General features: G+C 33.6%; 2 protein-coding genes across 2 annotated transcripts in view; one reads left to right on the top strand and one right to left on the bottom strand.

Annotated features, from left to right (window-relative positions):
* Positions 1-27,812, top strand: part of EXTL2 (exostosin like glycosyltransferase 2) — a 99,481-nt gene that overhangs the window by 39,449 nt on the left and 32,220 nt on the right. The gene's annotated exons all lie outside the window — the stretch shown is intronic.
* The window catches only part of SLC30A7 (solute carrier family 30 member 7), a 94,251-nt gene that overhangs the window by 51,455 nt on the left and 14,984 nt on the right, over positions 1-27,812 (bottom strand). The window contains exons 3-8 of the mRNA XM_069598932.1: positions 27,162-27,275; positions 22,970-23,057; positions 22,203-22,329; positions 13,572-13,715; positions 8,845-8,895; positions 5,788-5,923 (exon numbers count right to left, since the gene is read on the bottom strand). Of these exons, the coding sequence (XP_069455033.1) occupies positions 5,788-5,923; positions 8,845-8,895; positions 13,572-13,715; positions 22,203-22,329; positions 22,970-23,057; positions 27,162-27,275 (660 nt within the window). The remainder of the gene's footprint in view (positions 1-5,787; positions 5,924-8,844; positions 8,896-13,571; positions 13,716-22,202; positions 22,330-22,969; positions 23,058-27,161; positions 27,276-27,812) is intronic.

The raw sequence follows: 27,812 nt of genomic DNA, 5'->3' as shown, positions 1-27,812 counted from the left end.
CTGAATAACCAACAAATCACAGAAGAAATCAAAAAAGGAAATCAAAATATGCATAGAAACGAACCAAAATGAAAAAACAACCCAAAACCTATTGGATTCAGTAAAAGCAGTGCTAAGGGGAAGGTTCATAGCAATACAAGCTTACCTCAAGAAACAAGAGAAAAATCAAATAAATAACCTAACTTTACACCTAAAGCAACTAGAAAAAGAAGAAATGAAGAATCCCAGGGTTAGTAGAAGGAAAGAAATTATAAAAATTAGGGCAGAAATAAATGAAAAATAAACAAAGGAGACTATAGCAAAAATTAACAAAACTAAAAGCTGGTTCTTTGAGAAGATAAATAAAATAGAAAAACCCATGAGTCATTAGCCTGACTCATCAAGAAAAAAGGGAGAAGAATCAAGCAAGAAAATTAGACATGAAAATGGAGAAATCACAACAGATAACACAGAAATACAAAGGATCACAAGAGACTACTATCAGCAACTATGCCAATAAAATGGACAACTTGGAAGAAATGGATGAATTGTTAGAAAAGTATAACTTACCAAAACTAAACCAGGAAAAAATAGACAATCTTAACAGACCCATCATGAGCACAGAAATCGAAACTGTAATCAAAAATCTTCCCACAAACGAAAGCCCAGGACCAGATGGCTTCATAGGTGAATTCTACCAAAATTTAGAGAAGAGCTAACACCTATTCTACTCAAACTCTTCCAGAAAATTGAAGAGGAAGGTAAACTGCCAAACTCATTCTGTGAGGCCACCATCACCATAATACCAAAACCAGATAAAGATGACACAAAAAAAGAAAACTACAGGCCAATATCACTGATGAACACAGATGAGAAAAATCCTCAACAAAATTCTAGCAAACAGAATCCAACAACATATTAAAAAGATCATACATCATGATCAAGTGGGCTTTATTCCAGGGATGCAAGGATTCTTCAATATTCACAAATCAATCAATGTGATATACTACATTAACAAATTGAAAGATAAAAACATATGATTATATCAATAGATGCAGAGAAAGCCTTTGACAAAATTCAACATCCATTTATGATAAAAAATCCTTCAGAAAGCAAGAATAGAAGGAACATACTTCAACATAATAAAAGCCATATATGATAAACCCACAGGAAACATTATCCTCAATGGTGAAAAAATGAAAGTATTTCCCCTGAAGTCAGGAACAAGACAAGGGTGCCCACTCTCACCACTACTATTCAACACAGTTTTGGAAGTTTTAGCCACAGCAATCAGAGAAGAAAAAGGAATGAAAGGAATCCAGATTGGAAAAGAAATAAGACTCTCACTGCAGATGACATGATCCTCTACACAGAAAACCCTAAAGACACCACCAGAAAATCACTAGAGCTAATCAATGAATACAGTAAAGTTGCAGGATATAAAATTAACACACAGAAATCTCTTGTATTCCTATACACTAACAATGAGAAAACAAAAAGAAATTAAGGAAACAATTCCATTCACCACTGCAATGAAAAAAATAGAATACTTAGGAATAAATCTACCTAAAGAAACAAAAGACCTATATATAGAAAACTATAAAACACTGATGAAAGAAATCAAAGATGACACAAATAGATGGAGAAATATACCATGTTCACGGATCGGAAGACTCAATATAGTCAAAATGAGTATACTACCCAAAGCAACCTATAGATTCAATGCAATCCCTATCAAGCTATCAACAGTATTTTTCAGAGAACTAGAACCAATAATTTCACAATTTGTATAGAAATACAAAAAGCCTCGAATAGCCAAAGCAATCTTGAGAAAGAAGAATGGAACTGGAGGAATCAAACTGATTGATTTCAGACTATAATACAAAGCTACAGTCTTCAAGACAGTATGGTACTGGCACAAAGACAGAAATATAGATCAATGGAACAAAATAGAAAGTCCAGAGATAAATCCACGCACCTATGGACACCTTATCTTTGACAAAGGAGGCAAGAATATACAATGGAGAAAAGACAATCTCTTTAACATCTGGTGCTGGGAAAACTGGTCAACCACTTGTAAAACAATGAAACCAGAACACTTTCTAACACCGCACACAAAAATAAACTCAAAATGGATTAAAGATCTAAATGTAAGACCAGAAACTATAAAACTCCTAGAGGAAAACATAGGCAAAACACTCTCTGACATAAACAACAGCAGGATCCTCTGTGACCCACCTCCCAGAGTAATGGAAATAAAAGCAAAAATAAACAAATGGGACCTAATTAAACTTAAAAGCTTTTGCACAACGAAGGAAACTATAAGCAAGGTGAAAAGACAGCTTTCAGAATGGGAGAAAACAATAGCAAACGAAGCAACTGATAAAGAATTAATCTCAAAAATATACAAGCAGCTCATGAAGCTCAATTCCAAAAAATTAAATGACCCAATGAAAAAATGAGCCAAAGAACTAAACACATTTCTCCAAAGAAGACATACATATGGTTAACAAACACATGAAAAGATGCTCAACATCACTCATTATCACAGAAATACAAATCAAAACCACAATGAGGTACCATTTCACCCTGGTCAGAATGGCTGCTATCAAAAAGTCTACAAACAATAAATGCTGGAGAGAATGTGGACAAAAGGGAACCCTCTTACACTGTTGGTAGAAATGCAAACTAGTACAGCCACTATGGAGAACAGTGTGGAGATTCCTTAAAAAACTGGAAATAGAACTGCTATATGACACAGCAATCCCACTGCTGGGCATACACACCGAGGAAACCAGAACTGAAAGAGGCATGTGTACCCCAATGTTCACTGTTTACAACAGCTAGGACATGGAAACAATCTAGATGTCCATTGGCAGATGAATGGATAAGAAAGCAGTGGTACATATACACAATGGAATATTACTCAGCTATTAAAAAGAATGCTTTTGAATTAGTTCTAATGAGGTGGATGAAACTGGAGCCTATTATAGAGTAAAGTAAGTCAGAAAGAAAAAACACCAATACTGTATATTAACGCATATATATGGAATTAGAAATATGGTAATGATGACCCCATATGCAAGACAGCAAAAGAGACCCAGATGTAAAGAACAGACTTTTGGACACTGTGGTAGAAGACAAGGGTGGGATGATTTGAAAGAGAGCACTGAAACACGTATATTACCAAATGTGAAATAGATTGACAGTCCAGGTTCGACAGATGCATGAGACAGGGTACTCAGGGCCGGTGCACTGGGACAACCCTGAGGGATGGGATGGGGAGGGAGGTGGAAGCGGGGTTTAGGATGGGGGCACATGTACACCCATGGCTGATTCATGTCAATGCATGCCAAAAACCACTACAATATTGTAAAGTAATTAGCCTCCAAAAAATAATTAATTTATATTAAAATAAAGTGGTATCTCAGTCACTACAACCCCATATTAACTCTCTGCACATAACTGCTTGATACTGGTTTATTGATTCATTTGTGTCTCTCTCTTCTGCTATAATGTAAGATCAAAACAGTAAGTATCTTGTCCTTTCACTACACTGGTAAGAAGTACTTACTTAATAAATATTTGCTGAAAGTAACTTGTATAGCTTTTTAACGTGTTATATTTCAACAACAACAACAAGGTTTTCTTGTCTTGTGTGTGTTTATTTATTTATTTATTCAAGGAACAACTGAATGGGACTAGAACTAAGTAAGAATTCCCTATTTAGGATTAGAGAAAGTCATCTCTGAGACTGGAAAAAACACAAATTAATTTGGATTCAAATCAAAAAATGTATCAAGTTTTACCTGGCACAGTTATGTGCTGACTTTACAACCATGAAAAAAGAGTCTGCCCTCATGGAGCTTAAGGGAGAAAATAAGAGGCTCTAAGTAAATGCTGCAAGAGGAGTAGCAGGTGGTGCTCCAGGTTTACCTAACCCCTCCTGAGATGCAGGGAATCAGGAAAGGCTTCCTCAACAAAGTGCCATTTAAACAGAAAGATCTATGCATTTGTGAGGGTGCATGGGAAGTGAGAACGGCACTCAATGTAAGGGTAGTTTATTTTGCAGAGAAGAAAGATGAGAAAGCCCCAGAATCCAGAGAGCTTCTAACATGTTTCCAGGGAATTGACAGTTACTTACTATGGCTGGAGAATAGATATAAATTGAGACAGGGTGAGAGAAAGACTGAAGAGATAAATGAATCCCAACATGAAGGCCTACTAAGGAATTCAGACTTTATCCTGAGGGCAAGAAAGCCACGGAAAGATTCAAAGCAAGATAATTTTTCCATGTACCATAATCTTTATTAAAGAAAGATCACTTTGGCCACAGTGTAGAAAATAAATTAGAAGGAAACAGAAAGGCCAACCTCTTCCAAGCAACAAATGATATAATTAAGAAATAAGACTGGAGACAAAGAAAAGTTGAGATTAAGATCCAACTCTAAGAAGTATTAGAAGCAACCAACAATTATACCACAAAATAAAATGAACACTGAACATGCAATAAAGAGGAACAGATATCAGAAACCAAATCTATCAGAAGTTAAGTTTCATAGAATATGTGATATCTAACCTGAAGAACTTTCAAGGACATATAGTAAGATTTCCAAAGATGCAGAAAAGAGATTCGAAGCTTTATAAAAGATTTTTACACAGCAGAGATGCTTCCTAGTACAAATAATTTAAATAAAATTTAAAAATAAGCTGCACGTTTAAAATGTATATCCTATCTTTTATGAAAAATCTTAAAAATCTACATTTATGACTAATTTATGATTATAATTTCATTGTGATTTTTAAAGTCTATTTTATTCAACTATAAGCTATAAAAATCATCAGTCTACCCGCTAACAGGTCTTTGTTATCATTACAAAGACAGCTTTACTAACAGTAAAATCATATGGATAAACTAGACAAAATCAGTCCAATCAAGACATATCTATGTAAATAAGTCAAGACTGGGAAATAAAGGCACAACTGTTCCATTTTTCTGATAAAAATTAAAATAATAAATTGACAGAAATTTAAAAGACAGTACAGAGGTTAAAGCGTCTGCCTCTAATACGGGAGACCTGGGTTCGATCCCTGGGTCGGGAAGATCCCCTGGAGAAGGAAATGGCAACCCACTCCAGTATTCTTGCCTGGAAAATCCCATGGATGGAGGAGCCTGGTGGGCTACAGTCCATGGGGTCACAAAGAGTCAGACACGACTGAGCTACTTAACTTATCTTCTAGTTCAGACAATACTTATTGAGAATTTATACACAATCACACTTTTATATAAACATTGGTACCATGACAGGCAATAGAGAGCCAAAGAGCTAAAAGACAGATCCTTCCTCAAGAATTTATAATCTCGATAGAGAGGAGGACATAAATATACTTCAGTAAGCATTTTTATAAGACTTCTACAACAATAATGTGAATTTATACATTAAAGCTAGTTCTAGAAGAGACTTTAGTATTCTTTTACACTTGATGGTACAAAATGCAGATGTCAAAGGAATAATATTCTAACATTAATACATTTTATATTTCCAATGTTCTACTCAAAAATATAGTGCTGGATTAAAGAAAATTACTACTGATTTGATTTAGAAAAGATCAATCACTAAATACAAAAATGAAATATCAAACCTGGGGTAACACAAAAAAAAAGTAAAATGAAAACAGAAACAATCTATGTAGAAATCTGTTGAAGACCAAAAAACCCCCAACATAATAATAATTTAGATCTGTAATTTAAGTAAGATGTTTATCACCTCTCATTTTAGTATCTGAAAGTAACATACCAACACTTACCTTATAACTATGAGCATGGCTATCAGGATTGAACAAATAGGATCTGCTATCATCAGACCAAAATTCTGCATCATGATGGCAGAGGCAATTACACCAATACTCCCTAGTGTATCTGCTAGAATGTGTAAAAATACACCTAGAAATAAAGCATAATGAGAATCAAAATCATATTTTCTGATCAACTAAAAATGTAAATTTTCCTTAAAACTATATTATTGGTTTTATATATTAAAAAAATAAATACCAATTTGAAAATCAGTATGAATGGTGATTCACTGTTTAGTAAAGAAGTAATAGTACCTCTGGGAATTAAAATAATCTTTCTTCTTAAAAAACAGGAGGAGCTCAAATATTTGACTTCTAAGTTATACTTGCTCTTCATGATCCTTAATATTTTGCTATAATATAAATGAAGGAGTGAAGAAATACTTGACTAAAAAATAAATCTCGTGCACATTCATTTCTGGTTGAGTCCAGAAGTTAAGCAATAATTTGTCAGGAGAAAACTGGATTAGGCTGAAAGAATCAGTCAAGAAAACACTCTTTATAACTACAAATATATGTACACATAGAGCCCTCTGCTGGTAATTAAAATTATTACCTTTTAAGATTAAGATTTTATTATGGACCATAACTCTACTAATAAACTGGTAAACTAATTATCCTGAAGTATTGTTAACTAAAGTTACATACTAAACTCAAACCTGATATGAAAGAAAGTAATGGTCTGAATATTTTAAAGAGGATATAAATATATTTTTAACTTATAATAATTAAATATGACATTGAAAGTGAAAGCATTGATCACTCAGTCATGTCCGACGCTTTGCGACGCTACAGACTATAGCCCGCCAGGCTCCTCTGTCCATGGGATTTTCCAGGCAAGAATACTGGAGTGGGTTGCCATTTCCTTCTCCAAAAATATTACAATGGTAAGATACTAATACTCTAAGTGCCCATGAATCTATACATATGAACATTTAATAACTGATACTTGAAAACAATTTAAAAAGTCAAAAAATTCAGTTTAGTATACATATTTAAGAAAATTTTAACTCATGAACAATTACATAGATTAAGAAGCCTTGGGATCACTTTAAGTTTTCAAAATAAAACTTAAGGAAGATACACATATAAGTGGATGAGGGTCCCTAACCTGCAAAAGTCTGAAGTGATATGATAAAGACTTTAAATCTTTACATATTCTTTAATCAATGTTCTGGTAGGATCCAAATTGAAAACAGCTCTAACCACTGAAAGGAAAAGAAAAGAACTCTTTGCTCTTAATTTTCCTTTGAGTGGCAAGTCCCTGGCTACATCTTATTTGCTGACCTAAAAACCAGTTTCATTAGCAAATGTCCTTAACTAGATACGCCCTTCTTACTTTCCAGTAATCTTTTCAAGAAGAAAGTTCCTAAAGAAGAAATCTAAACTAGTATGTTTAACTCATATAAAAGCCAGAAGTCATACTGAAAATGCAGCAAATAACTGACAAATTCAGTAAACTTGGTTTTCATCTGTGAGTATCTATGTGGAAAATTGTTAGTATCCGGCAGTTATCCTATGGGCTGCTTCAGCCACTATAAATGGACACTCAGAAAATATTAGTTAATTTTTACAACAGCTTATATAAAAGATAATTAGGAAGGCAAATCTGACCTCCCTTTCCTCAGTCTGTGATGATTTCCATAACTAAAACTTAACTCTAAGGCTAAATGTACAGCATTACATATGCATGACTACAAGTTATTTCAACAAATGCTGCCCTAAAACAATTCTCTGTATTTCACAATTCTCTATATTTCACAAAAGGAAAATTAGTGACTAGAAGGCACATTTAATCCTCCTGAAATGAGCTCCTCAGGATGAAGGAATACAATCCCAGGGAAAAAATAAAAAGCAAGAGCTGTATCAAAAAACAGTGGAGAAAAGAAAAATAAGCACGGTAGAAATAGGATCACAAGCTAGTGAGAAAGTCGGACTGTGGTCAAAAGTTAACAAAGAGGACCTCCCTGGTAGTCCAGGGGTTAAGAAACTACCTTTCAAAGAAGAGGATGTGGGCTTGATCCCTGGTCTGGAACTAAGTTCCCACATGCCTCCGGGCAACTAAGCCCACACACCTCAACGAGAGAGCCCAAGTGCCGCAAGGAAAGATCCTACATGCCACAACTAAGACCCGATGGAGCCAAAAATAGATAAATGTATTTTTTAAAATTAATAAAGGCAGGAAGACGGGCAGCTGGAAATTAGGAACTTTGACAATGAAACCTATATATAAATCCAGAGCCAAAGATCAGTTCACATCCCAAAAAAGAAACTGCCATAGTTCATGGACAAGACAGATTGTCTCTAGCTTGTAAAATTGTGTAATGTATCATTTTACATAACCTGTAATCTCCTGTTTACGTTTTACCATTTGATGCTTATGTATACGCGAAAGATCTCCTTTGCATCACATTTTTTTGAAAATATGACATTACTTTTGAGGGCAGTTTTAGGTTCACAGCAAAATAAGTGGCAGATACAGAGATTTCACTTATACCCACTGTTCCAACTCAGGCACAGTCCCTCTCAGTACCAACATCCCCCACCAGAATAGTGCATTTGTTACAAATGACATATCATTATGACCCAAAGTTCATAGTTCATATTTGGATTCATTCTTGGTGTTGGATGCATTACATTTTTAGCACTAAATTTTTCTACAACATAAATTCATACTGAATATTATTTTTAGAAAAATTATTTAACAATTCTACAAAGGCAAACATACTATTATGGTGTTACGAGAGTCAATGGCATGAGTATATATATTTAAACAGTCTAGTTTCTGAATATTTTAATCTTCTTATTAAATGTTAAAAAAATAGCTCAGTGACAGTTAAAAGAACAACTGCTAACATACCTACTAGTACATATTAAAAAATCAACTAGGAAGGCTAACATTTTAAACACAAATACTATGTTATTCGTTTTTCTTAAAGGAAAACTACAGTTAGCTCAAAACTATGAAGCCAGTTGCATAAAACTGAGAAATACACAAATAGCTTGTCATACCTTGTAAAATCTGTCTACTGGGTCCTGTTGTTTCTTTTAAGGAGGGGCCATCTGTAGAGAGTTAAGTTAAATTATTTTAAAACATGTCTTCAATTCCTGATTCAATTTTTGCAATTCAGAGTAATTTTCATTCAAATGTATCGTGAAGGATGCATGATTACATAGCCACATCAGACCTACAAAATTATTTTTAAAATTTAATATGGTAATTAAATGAAGATAGACATAGGAAATTTCAAAATGCATCAATAGTACAGAGTATTTAGGAAATTATTATATTAGGCAATTTGGTTAAAAAAACACAGTAAATTAAAAACATTATGAATTTTCTAATATCCGTAGCATACTTTACAGAGTTTACTACATCAATTTACAGTCAGAAAATTCAGAAAAAAACAAAACTACCCCTTGATATTATAAGAGGACCAAGAAATGAAACCAGGACATTTTCCAGGAAAACTGGACTATGGCAAACAGTTTCCCAATAGCTTCTAGATGAATGCAGCAAGATTTTCATACAGAAGAGATAAAAATACCTTTTCATTTTGCCTTTTTGATGAAGAAATAAAAATATACTGCAATTTTTATACTAAATAGTTGGAAGATCACTAATCAACATTAACGTCAAAGCAAAAATACAGGTAAACAATGTAAATGATCAGCAGTATTTGTTGTAAGGGAGCATCAGGACCACTGATGAGCTTTCTGATTATGACTAACAGAGTCCTAGTTCTTGGCCCAGAGTAATGAAGAGTGGACCTACCCTTGTCTACTACAGCTTTGATGGAACACTGTGACAATGCCAGAAGAATTATAAAAGCAGAAGGTTATGCAATGATTTTGGTCTAAATGTGGTACTGCTGCATGGGGAGAAAGATGTAGTCATCTTAAAAATCCTGAGAGCTAAAAGTGTAACTGTTCTAAATATCAGGCTCCTGATCAGGGCATGAGATTACTGTCTATACACAGTTAGTCCAGAAAAAGACAGTCATTTTTTTTCTTTTCTATTATGGTTTATTATAAAATATTCCTGTGTCATACAGTAGGACCTATTTATTTTATATATAGTAGTTTGTATCTGCTAATCTGCTAGTATTTTAGATTTGTAAGTGATAAATATCATATTGTATTTATCTTCCTCTTTCTGACTTACCTCAGTTATTATGATAATCCCTAAATCTATTCCTATTGCTGCAAATGTCATTATTTCATTCTTTCTTATGGCTGAATAGTAGTCCACTGTGCATATATACCATATCTTTTTTATCTATTCATCTACTGATAGACATTTAGGTTGCTTCCATGTCTTGCCTATTTGGCTATTGTGCTGTGAATACTGGGGTGCATCTTTTTGAATTAGTTACACTCCAGGAGATGGTGAAGGGACAGGGATGCCTAACATGCTGCAGTCCATGGGGTCAGAGTCAGACACAACTGCGGGACTGAACAACAACACTCTCCAGATATATGCCCAGGAGTGGGATTGCTAGATCATATGGTGACTCTATTTTAAACAGAACCTCCATACTGTTTTCCATAGTGGCTGCACCAATTCACATTCCTGCCAGAAATGTAGGAGGGTTCCCTTTTCTCCACATCCTCTCCAGCATTTATTTGTATACTTTTTCATGATGATCATTCTGACTGGTGTTAGGTGGTACCTCATTGTAGTTTTGACTTGCATTTCTCTAATAATTAGAGATGTTAAGCATCTTTTCATGTGCCTATTAGTCATCTGTATGTCTTCTTTGGAGAAATGTCTATTTAGACCTTTTGCCCATTTTTTGACTGGATTGTTTGTTTCTATGTTATTGAGTTGTATGAGCTGTTTGTGTATTTTGGAAATTAAGCCCTTTTCGGTAGCGTCATTTTCAAATACTCCTTCTAGTCGGTAGGTTGTCTTTTCAGTTTGTTTATGGTTTCCTTTGCTGTGCAAAAGCTTGTAAGTTTGATTAGGTCCCATTTGTTTATTTTTGTCTTTATTTCTATTGCCTTGAGAGTCTGACCTAAGAAAACACTGGTATGATTTATGTCAGAGAATGCTTTGCCTGTGTTCTCTTCTCGGGAGTTTTATGGTGTAACGTCCTGTATTGAAGTCTTTAAGCCACTTTGAGTTTAGTTTTATGTATGGTGTGAGAGTGTCATCTAACTCACTGATCTACATGCAGCTGTCCAGTTTTCCCTGTATCAGTCACTGAAGAGAGACAACAGTCATTTTTGACATAATTATTTTAAAACGTATATTCACCTATACTAATATAACAGTTGTATAAAATAACCCCCACTGATGTAAAATCTGACAATCCTTTTGGATATAAAAGTTGTTTTCTGTGGCAGACATTAGCTACCTCCTTACCAGACCCATTTCTTTTTCCTCTCTGATAAACAACTGGATTTCCCAGGCTCCCTGAGTTAGGGATCACCTGAGTTAGGTGGTGTATATGACTGAGTCGTAAACAAAGAAAATACAAGATGTAAATTATTTCCAGGCTCAGCTCATAGAATATCCTACATGATCTTCTATATATTCTATCTCCAGCTAGATGCAAAGAATCCAGTGGTGGAATCCAAGGGTTAAGGATCCTAAAGATGGAAAGAGCCTGGATTCCTGAATGGCCATAAGGAACAAAGCCCCTACCCTCTACTCAATCAATCCAAGATATAAACTTTTACTGTCTAAGTCACTAAGATATGAGCACTTAAAACAAACAAAAACCCATCTAACTTCACTCCCAGTGCAGCATTCCAATAAATACAAAGTTCACAGTACTGCATAGTGAGACTATAATGGTTCTTACAGGCAAAATGGAATAATGGCTCTCTTACTTTTGCATCCTCAGACTGTCCTATAAAATACTGAAGGCAGAATAACAGTTAACAGCAGATTTTGAAGTCAGATTCCCTGTTTGAGGCCTGGCATTTCTATTTACTAGTTACTATAATTTCTTTGTGTCTTAAAGTCATTTCCAAATCTTTTCTTTTCCCACAGAAGGGCTAATTTTCAACTATCTAAAAGCTTATCACAGTGTATTCCTAAGAGTATTAGAAAAATTCTAGGACAACAAACAAGGGGTCAATTGTAAATGTTGGTGGCAGTGACTCTAAAGATTGGCTAGCAAATCCTTTTGTAAGTAACACGGTTTCTAATTCTTTGCTTCTAATAAAAAGTAGGGATTAGCTAATAAAACTACCAATTAATAGATCATCAAAAATATTTAATGATACACTATGTAACTTCTGGCATATAATTCTGAAGGTAATCAAAGAAATGACAGAAACTGCTACAACAGAATTCCTCCTATTTAAGGTTTCTTAGAACTTACATTATAAACATGGAAAACAGGAACAGAATTGATGTCAAAACCTATTTTATGCTAATACGTTATTTATTCATAAACTAATTGAGAAAAAGAGTTTCAATCATCTCATTAAGATATGTATTTCAAATACAATGCTGCTTTTTAATGATTATATATGTATCAAAAATCAAAACATAATTATCTTAATTGACTTTATATGAGTAAAAGCTACAATAATTCCATCTGAAAGAAATGTTTAAATGCTGTCTTATGTTCCTAAAAGAAAAGATTTTAACTAATATACCCATTTTATTGCCAAGAAATATTAACAGATGACCAATTAAAGCCTTAACACAAGTATATTCCACTTTATAAAATTCTGGAAAGGAGGCAGAATAGAAATAAAAATTCAAGGAGAAAGGATGTTATAAAATTAACAACTGTTTAAATATTTTTAAATAGGTGACAGTGGGTCTCAAATCACTAAGGTATTTAGAGTCCACTGACTATGTTCAATAAAATAACATGGAAGTTTCATTCTAAAATATAAAGTATCATATTATATTCTCTGCAATTAAACAATAAATTTTTTTTAGAAATCATCCTAAGAATGTGAATATACAGTTTTTATCAAAATTATTTTGTGATGCGTGTGAGCAAAAAGCTTAGAAAAGCAAGGTGTTAAAGCAGACCAGTTTAATAAATAGTTTCAAAAGTATAGCAAATATTAGAGACTGAAAATATTAGGGGCTTAGTACTCAATCCCTAAGGCCCATTTCATCTTTTCAGATTGAAAGCTTTAGGATTCTGCCTTTGTGGCAAGCACAGACAATCTTTAGCATATAACTTATTTAAAGATTAATCAAACTGTATCACCCAAGCAGCTTCTATTAGATTGATAACATTCTAAAATTTTGTGAATAAACTAAATATAATTTTAAAATAAAATGTTAAGTAAGCTGATAAATACCTTATAACTTAGTATCCAATACTATATAAGTTAACATAGAAAGATTTCTAAGGGAACTGGGGTAAACATCAGGTGATATCTGTTAAAATTACAATAAAAATGTAGAAAATGGAAAACTGTTATATTTTTATAAGCCTATATATGGCACAAAAAGCCTTATCATAATTAAAAAAAAAAAAACTGCTGAAATGCAATAGCTCCCCATTCTCTGACACTCATTTAAAATAGTGGCATTTTATTATGACAAACTCACTGGAAAAAAGCTACATTCACTGCCTTATGCCAAGTTAATTTCATTTTATACTGAAAATAAACTAGTCTTAGATACCATTTAGTCCAATTTATTAGAAAGAAACTTGACTGCAATATTTTCAACAGATTATTTCAACTTGAAATATTAACCTATGCCATTTCTGTTTAAGAAACTGTCCATTTGAAAGTATTTTTGCTGTACTCACCATGAGAGTGAAAGTGTCCATGTCCATGAGCATGATCGTGGCTATGTGCAGCACCATGTTTCAATTCATGACTATGGCAGTGATCTCCATGGCCATGTGTCTGGTCCAGAGCACCATTAAAGAGAGAATGACTGTGTCCATGGCCTAAAAACAAAGTGTGTAAGAACAAAAGGTATGTAAAAATGTATTACTTAATGGTTACAATAATACTGACATTAGTGAAAAGAATTAGTGCTAAAACCAGATTCAGTTCAATAAACATTTATTTGTAGAAAGTTCTAAAATGATGATGCTCAGTCGCTCAGCTGTGTCCAACTCTTTGCAACCCCATGGACTGTAGCCTGCGAGACTCCTCTGTCCTCGGGATTTTCCAGGCAAGAACACTGGAGTGGGTTGCCGTTTCCTATTCCAGGGGATCTTCCTGACCCACGGATCAAACCCATGTCTCAGACATCTCCTGCATTGGCAGGCGGATTCTTTACCACTGAGCCACCTACAAAGCCCCATAGATTCATTAAAACAATACTGAGTTCTTAGGACAGAGTTCAGGAAGGAAATAAAAGCACCGTAAGAAGTGGCAGACTCTACTGGTGATAAAAATAAGTTAGAAGTACGCAGAAGGATTTAAAGAGATTAGATAATGTTGCTCAGTCATTCAAGAAGTACTTAGTTGGAACACATTATGTTACAGTACCATCCCAGGCACTGGGGATAAAACAGTGAACACAGACAAAAATCTTGGCCAAAACTTTGTCAAATACTATCATACATATTAAAGAGGGAAATGGCATTAATACTAACAAAGTTAAAGTAATATATGAATATGGTTGCATTAAGGCAGAGGCAGGGAAACGGCTACATTTGGTGAAAGGACCAGTAAAATTTAAGCAGGTAGAATCCTTAGGGAAAAAATGGCACCAAACAGTGGGGAATCATTTCTCCACAGCAAACCTAAAAACTACCTAACCATGATAGAAACATCTTCTACAAACTATTTCAAAATATAGAAAATGACTGAATGCTACTTAATTCAAAAATATCACTTATATTTATAAAAATCCTAAATACCCTAAAATCAAACTCAGTAGTGCATTATATGAAAAATTATGAACAGGGAGATCAACTTCCAGAATGGCAGACAGAGGTTGTTGGCAAGCCAGCTCTCCTAAAACAACAAAAATACGGGAAACACAAAAACTTTCAGAAGTTTGATAGTTAACCAAAACCACAAAAGGAACTGAAAACCATCTATCCAAGAAACTACCAAATCTCAGGAAGACAGCAGTCTTGATGTTTTAACTTGGGGTTAGTTACATTCCACTTCCTGCCTAAGCTCAATTGAAATTAGCCAAGTCAGCAGCTTTGCAGACACTGGAGAGATCTGACTTCTTCTGAGGCTCTGGTAAAAGCAACATGTGCAGATCACAGTCAATATTTTGTCCAAACTTTGCAGTTCTCTGGAAAAAAAATCTTTATTCTCAGTGTGGTAACTATCAGATTCAGAGCTCAGCTTCAAGAATTCAATGGACATATATTGCAGGACATGAATCAATACAAGGAAATCACGCAGTAGGATAAATAACTATAATAATATCAGGAACAACAAACTTTGAGAGGAGAGGGTGAATTAATCTGAGGACTTCCCTGGTGGCTCAGATGGTAAAGGGTCTGTCTACAATGCGGGAGACCAGGCTCAAGCCCTGAGTTGGGAAGATCCCTGGAGAAGGAAATGGCAATCCACTCCAGTACTATTGCCTGGAAAATCCCATGGACAGAGAAGCCTGGTACACTACAGTCTATGGGGTCACAAAGAGCTGGACACGACTGAGCAACTTCACTTTCACTTTCAATGTCATTTTGGAGAAGGGGATGACAGAGGATGAGATGGTTGGATGGCATCACTGACTCAATGGCTATGAGTTTCAGTAAACTCCTGGAGTTGGTAATGGACAGGGAGGCCTGGTGTGCTGCAGTCCATGGGGTCACAAAGAGTTGGACATGACTAAGCAACTGAACCGATACTGAATGTCATTTTAATATTAAAGGTCCAGTTTTCAATAAACAATTAGTAAGATATTCAAAGAGAGAGAAAAATATGCCATATACATAGGAGAAAAACCAGCCAACAGAAAATGTTCCTGAAGGGGACTCAGATTTTTTACTTTATAGACAAAAACTTTGATCAGCTACTACAAATACGGTCAAAAAAAGAAATCACGTCTAAAGAATCAAAGTACAATAATGACTACTCATCAAGTAGAGAATATTAATAAAGAGATAGAAGTTAATAAAGAACCAAACAGAAACTCTGGAATTAAAAAAACATTATAACTGAAACAAAACATCCACTTTAGAAGGGCTCAACCACAGATCTGGGCTGCAATAACAGTAAGCTTGAAGACAGATCAATAGATTATACACTCTGAAAAACAGGTGGAAAAATGAAAATCAAGAAAAATGAATCTTAGAGACCTATGAAAACATCAAGTCTACCAAATTAATTATAAATAAAGTCTCAAAGAGAAAAGAGGGAGATAAAGAAATATAAAAAATACCTGAAGAAATAATAGATGGCAATTCCCCAAATTTGACAAAAAATATTATCTACATATTCAAGAACTTCAAGAAACTCCAAGTAGAATAAACTCAAATAGAACTATATGTAAAGACATCATAGTCAAATCGAACATCAAAGAGAAATCTTAAAAATTGTAAAGCAAGATGTATGTACAAGGGATCTTGAATAAGATTGAATGCTGACTTCACAACAAAAATCAGAGAGGTCAGAAGATAATGGGATAACAAATTTAAAATAGAAGACTCAATCAAGAATTCTAAATTCAACTAAAGTCTCCTTTAAATATAAAGGAAAAATCAGACACTTCCACATAAACAAAAGTATTTCCTACAAATGAAATGAAACACTAAATAGTAATTTAAATCCACATAAAGAAATAAAGAGCACCAGTAACAGTAATTTTGCAAGAGAAGATAAATGTATTTTTAAATTTGCAACTTGTTTCTTCTCCTGTATGTTTTAGAAGACAATTGCATAAAGCAATAATTACAAAACTGTACTGATGGGCTTATAACATAAAAATATGTAATTTGTCTGACAACGGTAATATAAATAAGGGAGGTGGGAATAGAGGTATATCTGAGCAAAGTTTTTGTATATTATTAAATTATTATTAATCTGAATTATTAAATTACTATTAATCTGCTTTAAATTAAGATGATGTTTGTAATCCCCAGGGTAACAATTAGGAAAAGAACTAAAAAATATATACAGTAAAAGAAACAAGAGAATTAAAAAGGTATACTAGAAAATATCTATTTAATTTAAAAGACACGCATCAAGGATCAGAGTAACAAAAAGGACAAAAGATTCAGACAACAAATATCAAAATGGCAGATGTAAATTCTACCTTAGTAGTAATTAAATGAAATGTAAATTTTTTTTAAACCTCTAGTCAAAAGGCAGAGACTGTAACAAATGGACTAAAAACAATGATTCAGCTATATTCTGTCTATAAGGGGCAAATTATAGATTCAAAGACATAAATAAGTTGCAAGTAAAATGACAGAAAAATATACCAATGCCATGCAAGCAGTTAAAAAAGACAGAGACAGAGAGAGCCAGAATGGCTATCCTAATACTATAGGCCAGAAATTACTGTGAGAAAAAAAGAACATGTTATTAGCAAGTTCTATGCCTCAGGAAGATAGCCATGATTACAGAAATAAATGAAATGAACAACACAGCTCCAAAATACATGAAGCAAAAACTTAAAAAATCAACTGGAAAACTTACAACAATATTACTTGAAGATTTCAATACCCTACTTTCAGTAATGGATAGACAAGGAGGCAGAAGATCACAAAGCAACAGAGGACAGAACCACTATGAACAAACTATACCTAACAGACAGCTATAGAACCTCCCACCCAACAGCAGCAGGATACTCACTCTTCTCACATGCATGTGGAAGATTCTTTAAACGTGCATTAAAATATGAAACGACAAAATAAAATTTTTTTAAATTTGAAATAACAAAAGGTATGTCATCTTATCACAATGGAATTAAATCAGAAATCATTAACTGAAGAAAATTAGGGAAATTCACAAATATGAGAAAGTCAAAAAGGATACCACTAAATAACTAATGGGTCAAAGAAGAAATCACAAAGGAAATTTAAAAATACTTTGAGATAACAAAACTGAAAACATGACATACCCAAACTTACATTACAGCAATGCTTAGATAAATATTTATAGCTATTAAGCCTCTGCTAAAAGGAAAAAAAAATTCAAATCAATAATCTAACTTTCCACCTTAAAATATTAGGAAAAAAAAGAAAAAACTAAATCCAAAAGCAAGGAAAAGAGTGTATAATAAACATTACAGCAGAAATGAAATAAAGATAAGAAAAGCAATAGAGAAAAACCAAAAGGAAAAAATAATTAGACCACAAAAAACAAAGTAAAAATTACTAAAATCACTGCTGACCTTATGAGAAAAAGAAAAGACATACTTTTTAATACATATCTAAAATCATTAGTAAGTCATTTAGATGAAACGGACAAATTCCTAGAAACACACAAACTGGTGAAATGACTCATTAGGAAACAGAAATCAGATAGACCTGTAACAAGCAAAAAAACTGAATTAATAATTTTAAAACTGTCAACAATGAAACGCTTGGTCTTCACAAGCAAATTCTGCCAAACATTTAGAAAGAATCAAGACTTCACTAGATATCCCTCATCTATGCCCCCCAAAAAACAGAAGAGAAGGGAATACTTCCCAACTCATTATACAAGGCCAATGTTACCCTGATATCGGCACCAGCCAACGATAACGATACTAAAAGAAAACTGCAGACAAATATCCCTTAGGAATATAAACACAACAAGTGTGGAAAGTGTTAGTCGCTCAGTTTTGTCTGACTCTTTGTGATCCCATGGACCTCCAGGCTCCTCTGTCCATGGGATTTTCCAGGCAAGAATACTGGAGTGGGATGCCATTTCAAGGGGATCTTCCCAAAGCAGGAATCGAACCCGGGTGTCCTACACTGCAGGCAGACTCTTTACCATCTGAACCACCAAGGAAGTATAAAAGTCTTCTATAAACACACAAGTCTTCAACAAAATACTAGCAAACCAAATCCAGTAATATGTCAAAAGGATTACAAACCATGGCCAAATGGGATTTATCCTAAGAATGCAAAGGTGGTTTAATATCTAAAAACCAAGCAATGTAACACACTATATGAATAGAATAAAAGAACCAACTGATTACCTTTGAAAATAAAGGAAAAAAATCATTAAAAAATCCAATACCCTTTCATGATGAAAACACCCAATGAACTAGGAATAAGAAGAAAACTTCCTCAATCTGATAAGGAGCATTTCTGAAAAACCCATAGCTAACACAGCTAAAATCATATTTAATGAGGAAATATTGAATGCTTTCACCCTAAAATCAGGAAAAAGAAAAGAATGTCCACTCTCACTACTTCTATTTAACTGTAGGATCTAGCCAGGGCATTTAGATTTGTTTGATGCAAGCAGCTGCCACAAACCTCCAATTTGTAAAAAATGCAGAACCTGCAAAGCTCAATAAAATAAGGTGTGCTTGTATATAGAAAATTCTAAACACTCCACTAAAAGCCTGTTAGAATAATAAACTACTTCAGCAATGTGGCAGGATATAATATCAATATATAATATATATATACAATATCAATATACTATATATATATATATATATATATGAGCTATATTCCTATACTAGCAATGAGCAATCCATATATGAAACTAAGAAAACAATCCTACTTATAATGGCAGCCAAAAAAAAAAACCTCTACTGGTAAAGTTAACAAAAGAAGTGTGAGATAGTCACTCTAACAACTACAAAACACTGTTGCAAGAAACTAAAGAAGCTAAAAATAAATGGAAGGGCATCTCATGTTCATGGATCAGGAGACTTAAGATGTTAAGATGACAATAATTCCCAAATTCATCTACAGATTCAATACAGTTTCTATCAAAGCCCCAGCTGCCCTTTTTGGGCAGAAATTGACAAACGGATCCTAAAGTTTATATGGAAATGCAAGAAGTGACCCAGGGTAACTAAAGTAACCTTAAAAAAGAATAAAGTTGGACAATTCAAATGTTTTAATTTCAAAACATACCCAAAAGCTACATTAATCAAAACTGCATAGCAATGGACAGACATACAGATCCAGAACTAAACTCTCAATTAATTGTTGACAAGGGTGCCAAGACAATTCAATGGGGAAAAACACTCCTTTAAAAAAACTCTGTTCAGACAGCCACACATTTACATACAAGAAAATGACATTCGACTATACCTCATACCATATACAAAAATTGACATAAAATGGATCACAGACCTAAGTTTTAACTCTCAAATTAAAAGATGGTTTCTCATGAGAAAAATCTTATCAACGTAATTACCAACTTTAACAAAAGCAGGAAAAAAAATGATTATTTCAATAGATGCAGGGAAAAAAATATATTATTAACTTGGTAAAACAGTTTTATCAGAAACAGACCACAAACATCAGACTCATTGGTAAAACTTCAGTAACATTTTTTAAATAGCAATGGTTCTGAACCTTTATTGCACATTAAAGTTGACCAGAGAGCTTCAAAACATGCTGATGTTGGGGTCTCTTCCTCCAGAGATTCTGATGTAAATATTCTAGGATTAAATCTGGGCATCAACATTTCTTTAAAAATTACCCAGGTGATTATACAGGTTGACACAGTGATATAAGCTATAACTATTTCTAAATACTGTGATAGAGATTCTGGCCATGTAATTAAGACAAATAGGAAAAATAGTTTTTATTCTTAATCGAAAAAACTTTTCAAATACCTAAAAATGAACCAAAGTGACTAAGACAATTTCAAAATTTAAGATGTTAATTCCCCAGAATTAAATGTAAAGGCAATGCATTCCCAATCAAATCACAAAAAGATTTTTCATAAAACCTGACAAGGTGATTAAAAATACCAAATGAGCAAGACAGACCTAAACAACTCTGGAGGGAAAAAAAAAGAGAGAAAGATGAGACTAACCCTTCCAGATGTTAAAACATAAAGTTTATAGCAATTATTCCCATGTGATTCTGAAGAGGCCAAAAATAATCTGATATTTAAGGTAATTTAGGCTAAATGTGACCTTTTATATCAGTGAGGTAATGAGCAAATTAATAAATGGTGCTTGGAAAGCTGCTTATTCACACTGAGAAAAAAAGTCCTAACTCTTCATTACAAAAATATATATAAATGAAGGACCACATAGTTGGGACAAAAACCAAAATTTTCATGGTATTAAATACTAAGACTATTTTTAAGATTCAGGGAAAGAAACTCCTTTAAAAAAAAAAGGGGGCAGAAAACATACCATAAAGTATATAAGACAAAAAAAAAAAAAGAAACTAGACTATATCCAAATTAAAAACCCCTAAATAAAAGTTTAAACAGAGAAGCCACAGACTGGGAAAAGATATCTGTAACACATGAAACAAAGAATTATTATACAAAATACATAAACAAAAGCTTGTAAATGGATTAATAATAAGACAATAGAAAAATGGGGTGTTAAGGGGGGAAGGGAACATTCCAAAAGAGGAAAAAATCTGAATGATGGCCTAAAAACATACAGAAAGATTTTCAACGTCACTACTAGTCAAAAAAATACCAAATAAAATGAGATATCATTTTTATTAAAATATCAGCAATGGTTTTAAACCCATAATAGTAAGTTCTGATACGGGTGAAAGAATCCTAGTACTTCCATTTTATGCTGGGGTAAATGTAAATGAGTCATTTGGAGGGCAAACTGCTAATGTCCATTGAAACTAAACATTATATATCCTGTGTTCCAGCAATTCTATTCATATTCGAGAAACTCTCAATTCAAAGAACCTTCTGTGATGATGGAAATTGTCTATATTTGCTATCCAATATGGTAACCCTATGTAACTACTGAGCACTTGAAATGTCATTAACTGAATTCTTAATTTTATTAAATTTCATTAACCGTAATTTAAACTTAAATAGTCACGTGACTAACAACTACTATATAGGACAGCACAGCTCTGGAGAAACGTTTGCATGTGTTCATAAAAATATGCTTCATATGGAAGTATGACAATCCATAGAAGACTGTTTAAATAAACCACAGTAACCCACACCATGCAGTTTTATGCGTCTGTGAACAGAGAAGGTACACTGATGGACACCAGGTGGAAGGATCTCAAAGACAGATTGTATTATAAATGTCATACCCCCATACACTGATTTTTTAATATCTAAATTTGTATTGTCATTTTGGTATTTGCTTTATATAAATGTTATCGTACCAAACAGATGAGCTACAGAGGTCTTGAAGTAGCCACACCAAACTGATACTATAACTCTGAGAAGCCACAAAAGGGGAAGGTTCAGGAAGATATTAACATGAGTCAATTAACATATTGTTCTTGTTATTAAAAATCAATATAGAGTTAGACTTTAAAAATCATCAATTTTCAAAAGTGAATAATTATGACAGAAACCAGAAATGAAGAAACAAAGGGTTCTAACCATCATACCAGAGCCATGAGAATGTCCATGACCTCCATGCTTGAAAACAAATATTCCTACTAGGTTTACCACAAACCCAAGAATTGAAACAAGAAGCAGTCTCTCATGATGTACATCTGGAGGGGCTAATGCTCTCTAGAAAACACAGAATACAAACAAACTGTATTGATATATTTTCAGGCTAATCAACTGATAAAAAGCAATTAAAAAAATTATTTTCAGAATTAAAACCACTCCAAAATTGTCTGCCAAAACAGTTAACAGAAATAAAACCATTGCTCACATATTTCAGAAAAGGTAACAATCATTATTTTTAAGTAAGTACACTTAAAGGCATGAATATTTGGACTAAAACCATCCTTCTTTGGAATCTTAAAATACTGTAATTAATTTTAAGTTGATTAACCTTTAAATTTTTACTTGTTTTAAACATCGAAATATTGAAGATTCATTGGCAAAATCCTCAGATTCTATCTTAAGAACTATTTCCAACAGAACTCACCACCAGGATTGTTGTGTGTTTACCTTTCAGTGTCAGAACATCATTCACAGCTTACAAAGCACTACTATTGTTTTCAAGTAGTTTCACATAAAATTTTCCAATTATTTTATAAGTTCCTCTTGTATACACATAATACTTTATTCAACCCAAGACTGGCCTCAGTAAATACTCAATGATAGTGTGAAAAAACAGCTCTATTATATGTATCTTTAGTTAATAAACATTTTCATTACAGAAATGTAATTTACTGGCTCTAATTATTATCTACTATACCTCAACTCCTTCTGAGAAAATAAAAAAAGCAGTGAAGATCAAAAACAGGCCATTGACAAAGCCAGCCAGAACCTCCGCTCTAACATACCTAGAGAAGAGCAAAGTAAACAACTGAATTAAGTTATTTCTTTAAAAGAAAACCAAATCATAAATTTACATATATTCAGAGGTACTAAACCATACTATACAGTTATATGTAGCCAATAAAGTCCCAGTGTTTATAGTATAGCATTTTTATTGTACATGTCATAAAATTGAGAAAATAAATTTAATTACTATGAGTTATGCTTAAAGAAGAATGCCATAAAATACAGAGCTATCTACAAGCCAACCAAAAGACCTTTTTAGAGTAAGCAGTTTTCAAGAGACCTTTCAGAGAAATGTAAATCTCAAGCTGCAACTGGAGAAGGAAGAACAGGACCAGGTAAGTGGGCAAAGAAAGAAGGATACAAAGATAAAAAGTTGAGGAAGAGAGCTTGAAAAAGGGTATTGGTAACTTATTAATTCCTTCTTTTCTAAGAACTCCTTATGCTTTTTGCTTTATATCTTTCAGCTTTCAAATCTCTGGCAAGTAGAGCTTTGATTCGAAGGAAAAATAAAATTAGTTCAGAATTATCCCAGAGACAACTTGAGATTTATATTTCTATCACTCTCCTTCTAAAGATGAATAAATTTAAGAAAAAATCTTCGATTACCTAAATTTTAGAATCAATTCTAGTTTCACATAATTTGAATTAAACTATTTTTAAAATACCTGTCTTTTGTTCCATGGACTTCTGAAGCTTTCTGCTTCCTACCTGTGTGAAGCATTGGGGAAAGATTTTATTTTTTCATGAGCTATATTTGGCTTAGTTAAAGTTATTAGAAACAACTTTAACTTGGCAGTTTAACATGTTCAGACATTATTCAAAGGGTTTTAACAGCAGTTAATCACTCTGGTCCTTAAACAATGTAATAGGAGCATCAAAAATATGATTTTTTTCAAGCTTTCTATGTTAATTTCTAGATAACACAATTTTTACTGCAAAAATATTTTAAATTAAATAGAACAAACTCTTTAAAATATATTCCATATAGTTATGCCGGAGTTTGCCCTAAAAAGCACATTTCAAAGTAGTATATATATATCAATACTCAGAAATAAAGCATATGTCTACCTTCTAATATATATAAGTGAATTAATATATTATTTGTCAAAGCATATACTTTTTTTATTATTAAATTCAAAGAATTTACTGCCTGCTTTCCACAATCCACACTTAGGAGTTTATATGTATCAGCAGGGTTACTTCTCCAAAATAAAAAAGCACTTTCTTTTACCCACTCTTCTAATCTCATAGCTAATGCATGATTTAAAGCCTTTTGTCCTTGAGTTCCACTAGATTTCAAGATCAAAGGCAAGATCAGTTTTCAGGTATCTCTTTGTCCCTACTGCTTAGTAGGTGTTCCATAAATTCTGATAAATAGTTGGGTTAAAGTGATTTAATTGGGTTTAATATATTTGCTAAACTTGATTGCTGGATTAAAATGAAAAACTTGTAAAGTACAGACACACTTGCTTTTACAATTGACTGTGTTTACCTGAACACTGTCTGGGAATTGAAATGTATGGTTCATTAATATAATATTACCTATTTAAGAATGATTGCACCTGTATTCCTTAGCCAAAGCAAAAAATATACAAGTATATGTACATATGTATATTAGCATGTACGTATGCATCCACCTATCTATCACGTGTATTACCTTTATTCTGGCTTTACTATTTCAAAATTAGGAGTGTGACGAGACACAATGGTGACATCACATAAAAAAATACTGAAAAGCTTTTGCTGCCTCTGAGATTCCTCTTATTGTTTCTTCTATTGCACTCAGTCTGCTACTGTGATCATACCAAATTGGAAATTTGGGGATTCATCACTGACTTAGCCTGTTCAGTGACATTCTGATATACTGGCAAAACAGCAGTATATTTCTACTCTTGCTACTTACTACTATAGCAATTACTAACAGTTTCAAATGTTACATCAGCTTTTATTCCCTAATTTTTCCCTTCTCAAAAGAAAAAAAGAGCAAAGAAGAAGAAGACAGAATAAACAAATTAAAAGGTGGCAAGAATATTACTCTCATATATTTTAGTTAAAGTTGAATTAGTAAAACCTGCTATGGTACTGAAGGTATTCAAAGCCATTTCTAAAAACCATCTTATACCAGGAGATTATGCATTCTAAATAGAAAACACAGGTTTTCTATTTCTTAGGGTTTTCATACCCTAAGAATTAAGAATTTTTACTTACTGTCTATCCAGAAATGTTGCTTAATAAGACATTCTAATTTGATTTCTTATATAAAATATGTATGAATTACTAATTTTCCAACACAAAATTATAATCTCACACACAAACTTTCTTTAGTAATTCAAAATATACTTAAGAATCTTTGATTATATAGTGACATGGAATAGGTTCTTTTCTGAGTTTTCAAGCTTTTTGGATTTGTAAACAGGATCTCTTGCTCTATACTATAAAAACCATATAATTTGTTTTTTGGCTCACTTTTTATAACTTTATAAGTAACCACATCACCTGGGTTATACTCCAGATCAGAAAGTTCTGTCACAGAATTTCACATATCTCTCTTTTAGCACTTGTCACACAATGTATAGTTATTATAGTATTTTTACAGAACTGTTTCCCCATCAGACTACAAGTTCCTCTGAGGCAGAAGTCATACCTTATTCCTTTTGATATCATTAGAAGTAACACAATATTCAAATCATAGTGGATCCTCAATAAACATTTGAAGAGAGCAAAAGCTCATGCAAGCAGTATGTGCTCACTCAAGAACAAAAACGCTAGAAAGAAAGAAGAAGCAGTAGAGGACTGCGAGTAGAAGAGATACAAGAGGCAGTTCATGTAAGAAGGTGGATCTGAATGGGAGAGGGAGCGATGAGAGAACCTGCACAAGAAAGGGAGTTCTCAGGGAAGAGGAACCTGTGAAAGAAGGAGAGAGCCTGGAAAAAAAAAAAAAAACTACAGCTGAAGAGGTTAAGGGGTGGGAAAAAAAAGAAAGAACCTGAGGGGTACAGTGGTATAGTACAGAGGGACAGAATAGAAGAAAGGAAAAAACAGGAGAAAAGATGTGAGGGAAGGAGAAAGAATGAGAGCAGAAGGGAGAGGAAGAGAAAGAACCTGAACACAGACCCAAGTAACTAGAAAGAAAGAACAGAAAAGGAGAAAAGGAAATTTAGGAGAAACAAAGGGGAGAGAATGAGTAGGAGGATGGGGACAAGAATGAGAGACGGAATGAAACAGAAAAGACAGCAAAGAAAGGCGAGAATGTGAGACAGCACTCAAAAAAAAGAGGGGAAAAGACTTGGGGCAACTGAACAAACAAGCAGGTGAGAGGGAAGAAGGAACAAGGAAATAGGTGGAAGAGAGACAAAGCGTGAGTGCTGCCAATACATAAATATAATTACATTGTAAAATATTCTAGACTCAAAAAAAGAAAGAAAGAAAGAAAGAAAGAAAACACTCAGGCAGTATAAATCAAATAATGGAAACCCCACTGTTCCCCGCAGTCAGAGATGGCATAAAGAAAGCTCTGACTCTAAGGTTACTAGGCTCAGAAGTGAGACCAGATGTTCAGAGCAAGTCCCTTCAGCATAAAAACACTTTCTTAATATTTGATTAATCATCTGAATTCAGCAAAAGTAAGAGAAATATTCTACATAAAGGCAGAGCTGAAGACAATACATAAACAAAATATCAACCAAAAATGAAAAATAAAGAAGCATGATCATATTTATATTCTGAAACTTTTTCTTTTTCCTCTTCTCTCAAACAAAAAAAAGAAAAGGTTAAAAGCTGGGAAGTTCCCCTATCTAGTAACAATCTCACCTGAAATTCTCTGGTAAAATCAAGATGCAAAAGAACTTAGAAGCAAAAAAAATTTACATATTATAGATTCTAATTATATATATATTGTCCAAAAACAGGCAAAACTAACCCATCAAATCAGGAAAGTGGAAGGTGAGTGTTAAAGAACTAGAAGGAGACATGGGGGGGGGGTGGTTTCAAGGGTTCAAGTTACATAAGTGTGTTCAACTGTGAAAATTAAGAGAGCTTGAGATTTATATATTATTTTCTGTATTTCTTATACTTCAATAAAAATGTTTTTAAAAAGGTCTTACCCATAAGAGAAAGCATCATTATCTCTCCATTTTGAAATAACAGATGCTGCCAATCCAGCCAAAATGGCAGTGCTATCGAAAAACATGTGAAAAGAGTCGGAAATCAAACCTAAGCTGGAAAAGAACAAACACATTGGCATATTACAATAATAATCAAATAGCAGTCATCCTCTAAAAATCTAAGATTCAGCCTCTGCTTATCAGGAACTAATGTTATAAAAGGACAACAATGAAATATGATATACTGAAAAATATCTAAGATAATTTTCAAGTGTCTAAGAAAACACCCTCACACCCCCTACCCAAGGAAGAGCCCAGCTGCTACTACTGAAAGAAAGGTAGGAATATGCCCACCCTCTGGTGACTAGCAAAGGTCGACTGGAAAGAGAAACAGAAAAAATAGCTATTTGTTACTGGGGCCATGGCTGAAGCCAGCTTGGGCTCAAGACCTTACACTGATACAAAGCAAAGGTCTGCGCTCAGAAGAGGAGCAAGGCCATTTCTTCTTTTTTTGATACAACTCTGGCAAGAGGGATGAGAAATGGGGCAGGAACATTAACAACACTCATTCCTACACTCAGGGGTAAAGGGCCTCAGTATTCTGAGGCTGCAAAAGGAGTACCAAATACCCATCCCCCCACTTCTCCAACC

Source organism: Ovis canadensis, chromosome 1 (genome assembly GCF_042477335.2).
Source record: "Ovis canadensis isolate MfBH-ARS-UI-01 breed Bighorn chromosome 1, ARS-UI_OviCan_v2, whole genome shotgun sequence".
NCBI lineage: Eukaryota > Metazoa > Chordata > Mammalia > Artiodactyla > Bovidae > Ovis > Ovis canadensis.
Note: the sequence above shows the minus strand (reverse complement) of the source record. Positions and strands in the feature narration are given on the sequence as shown.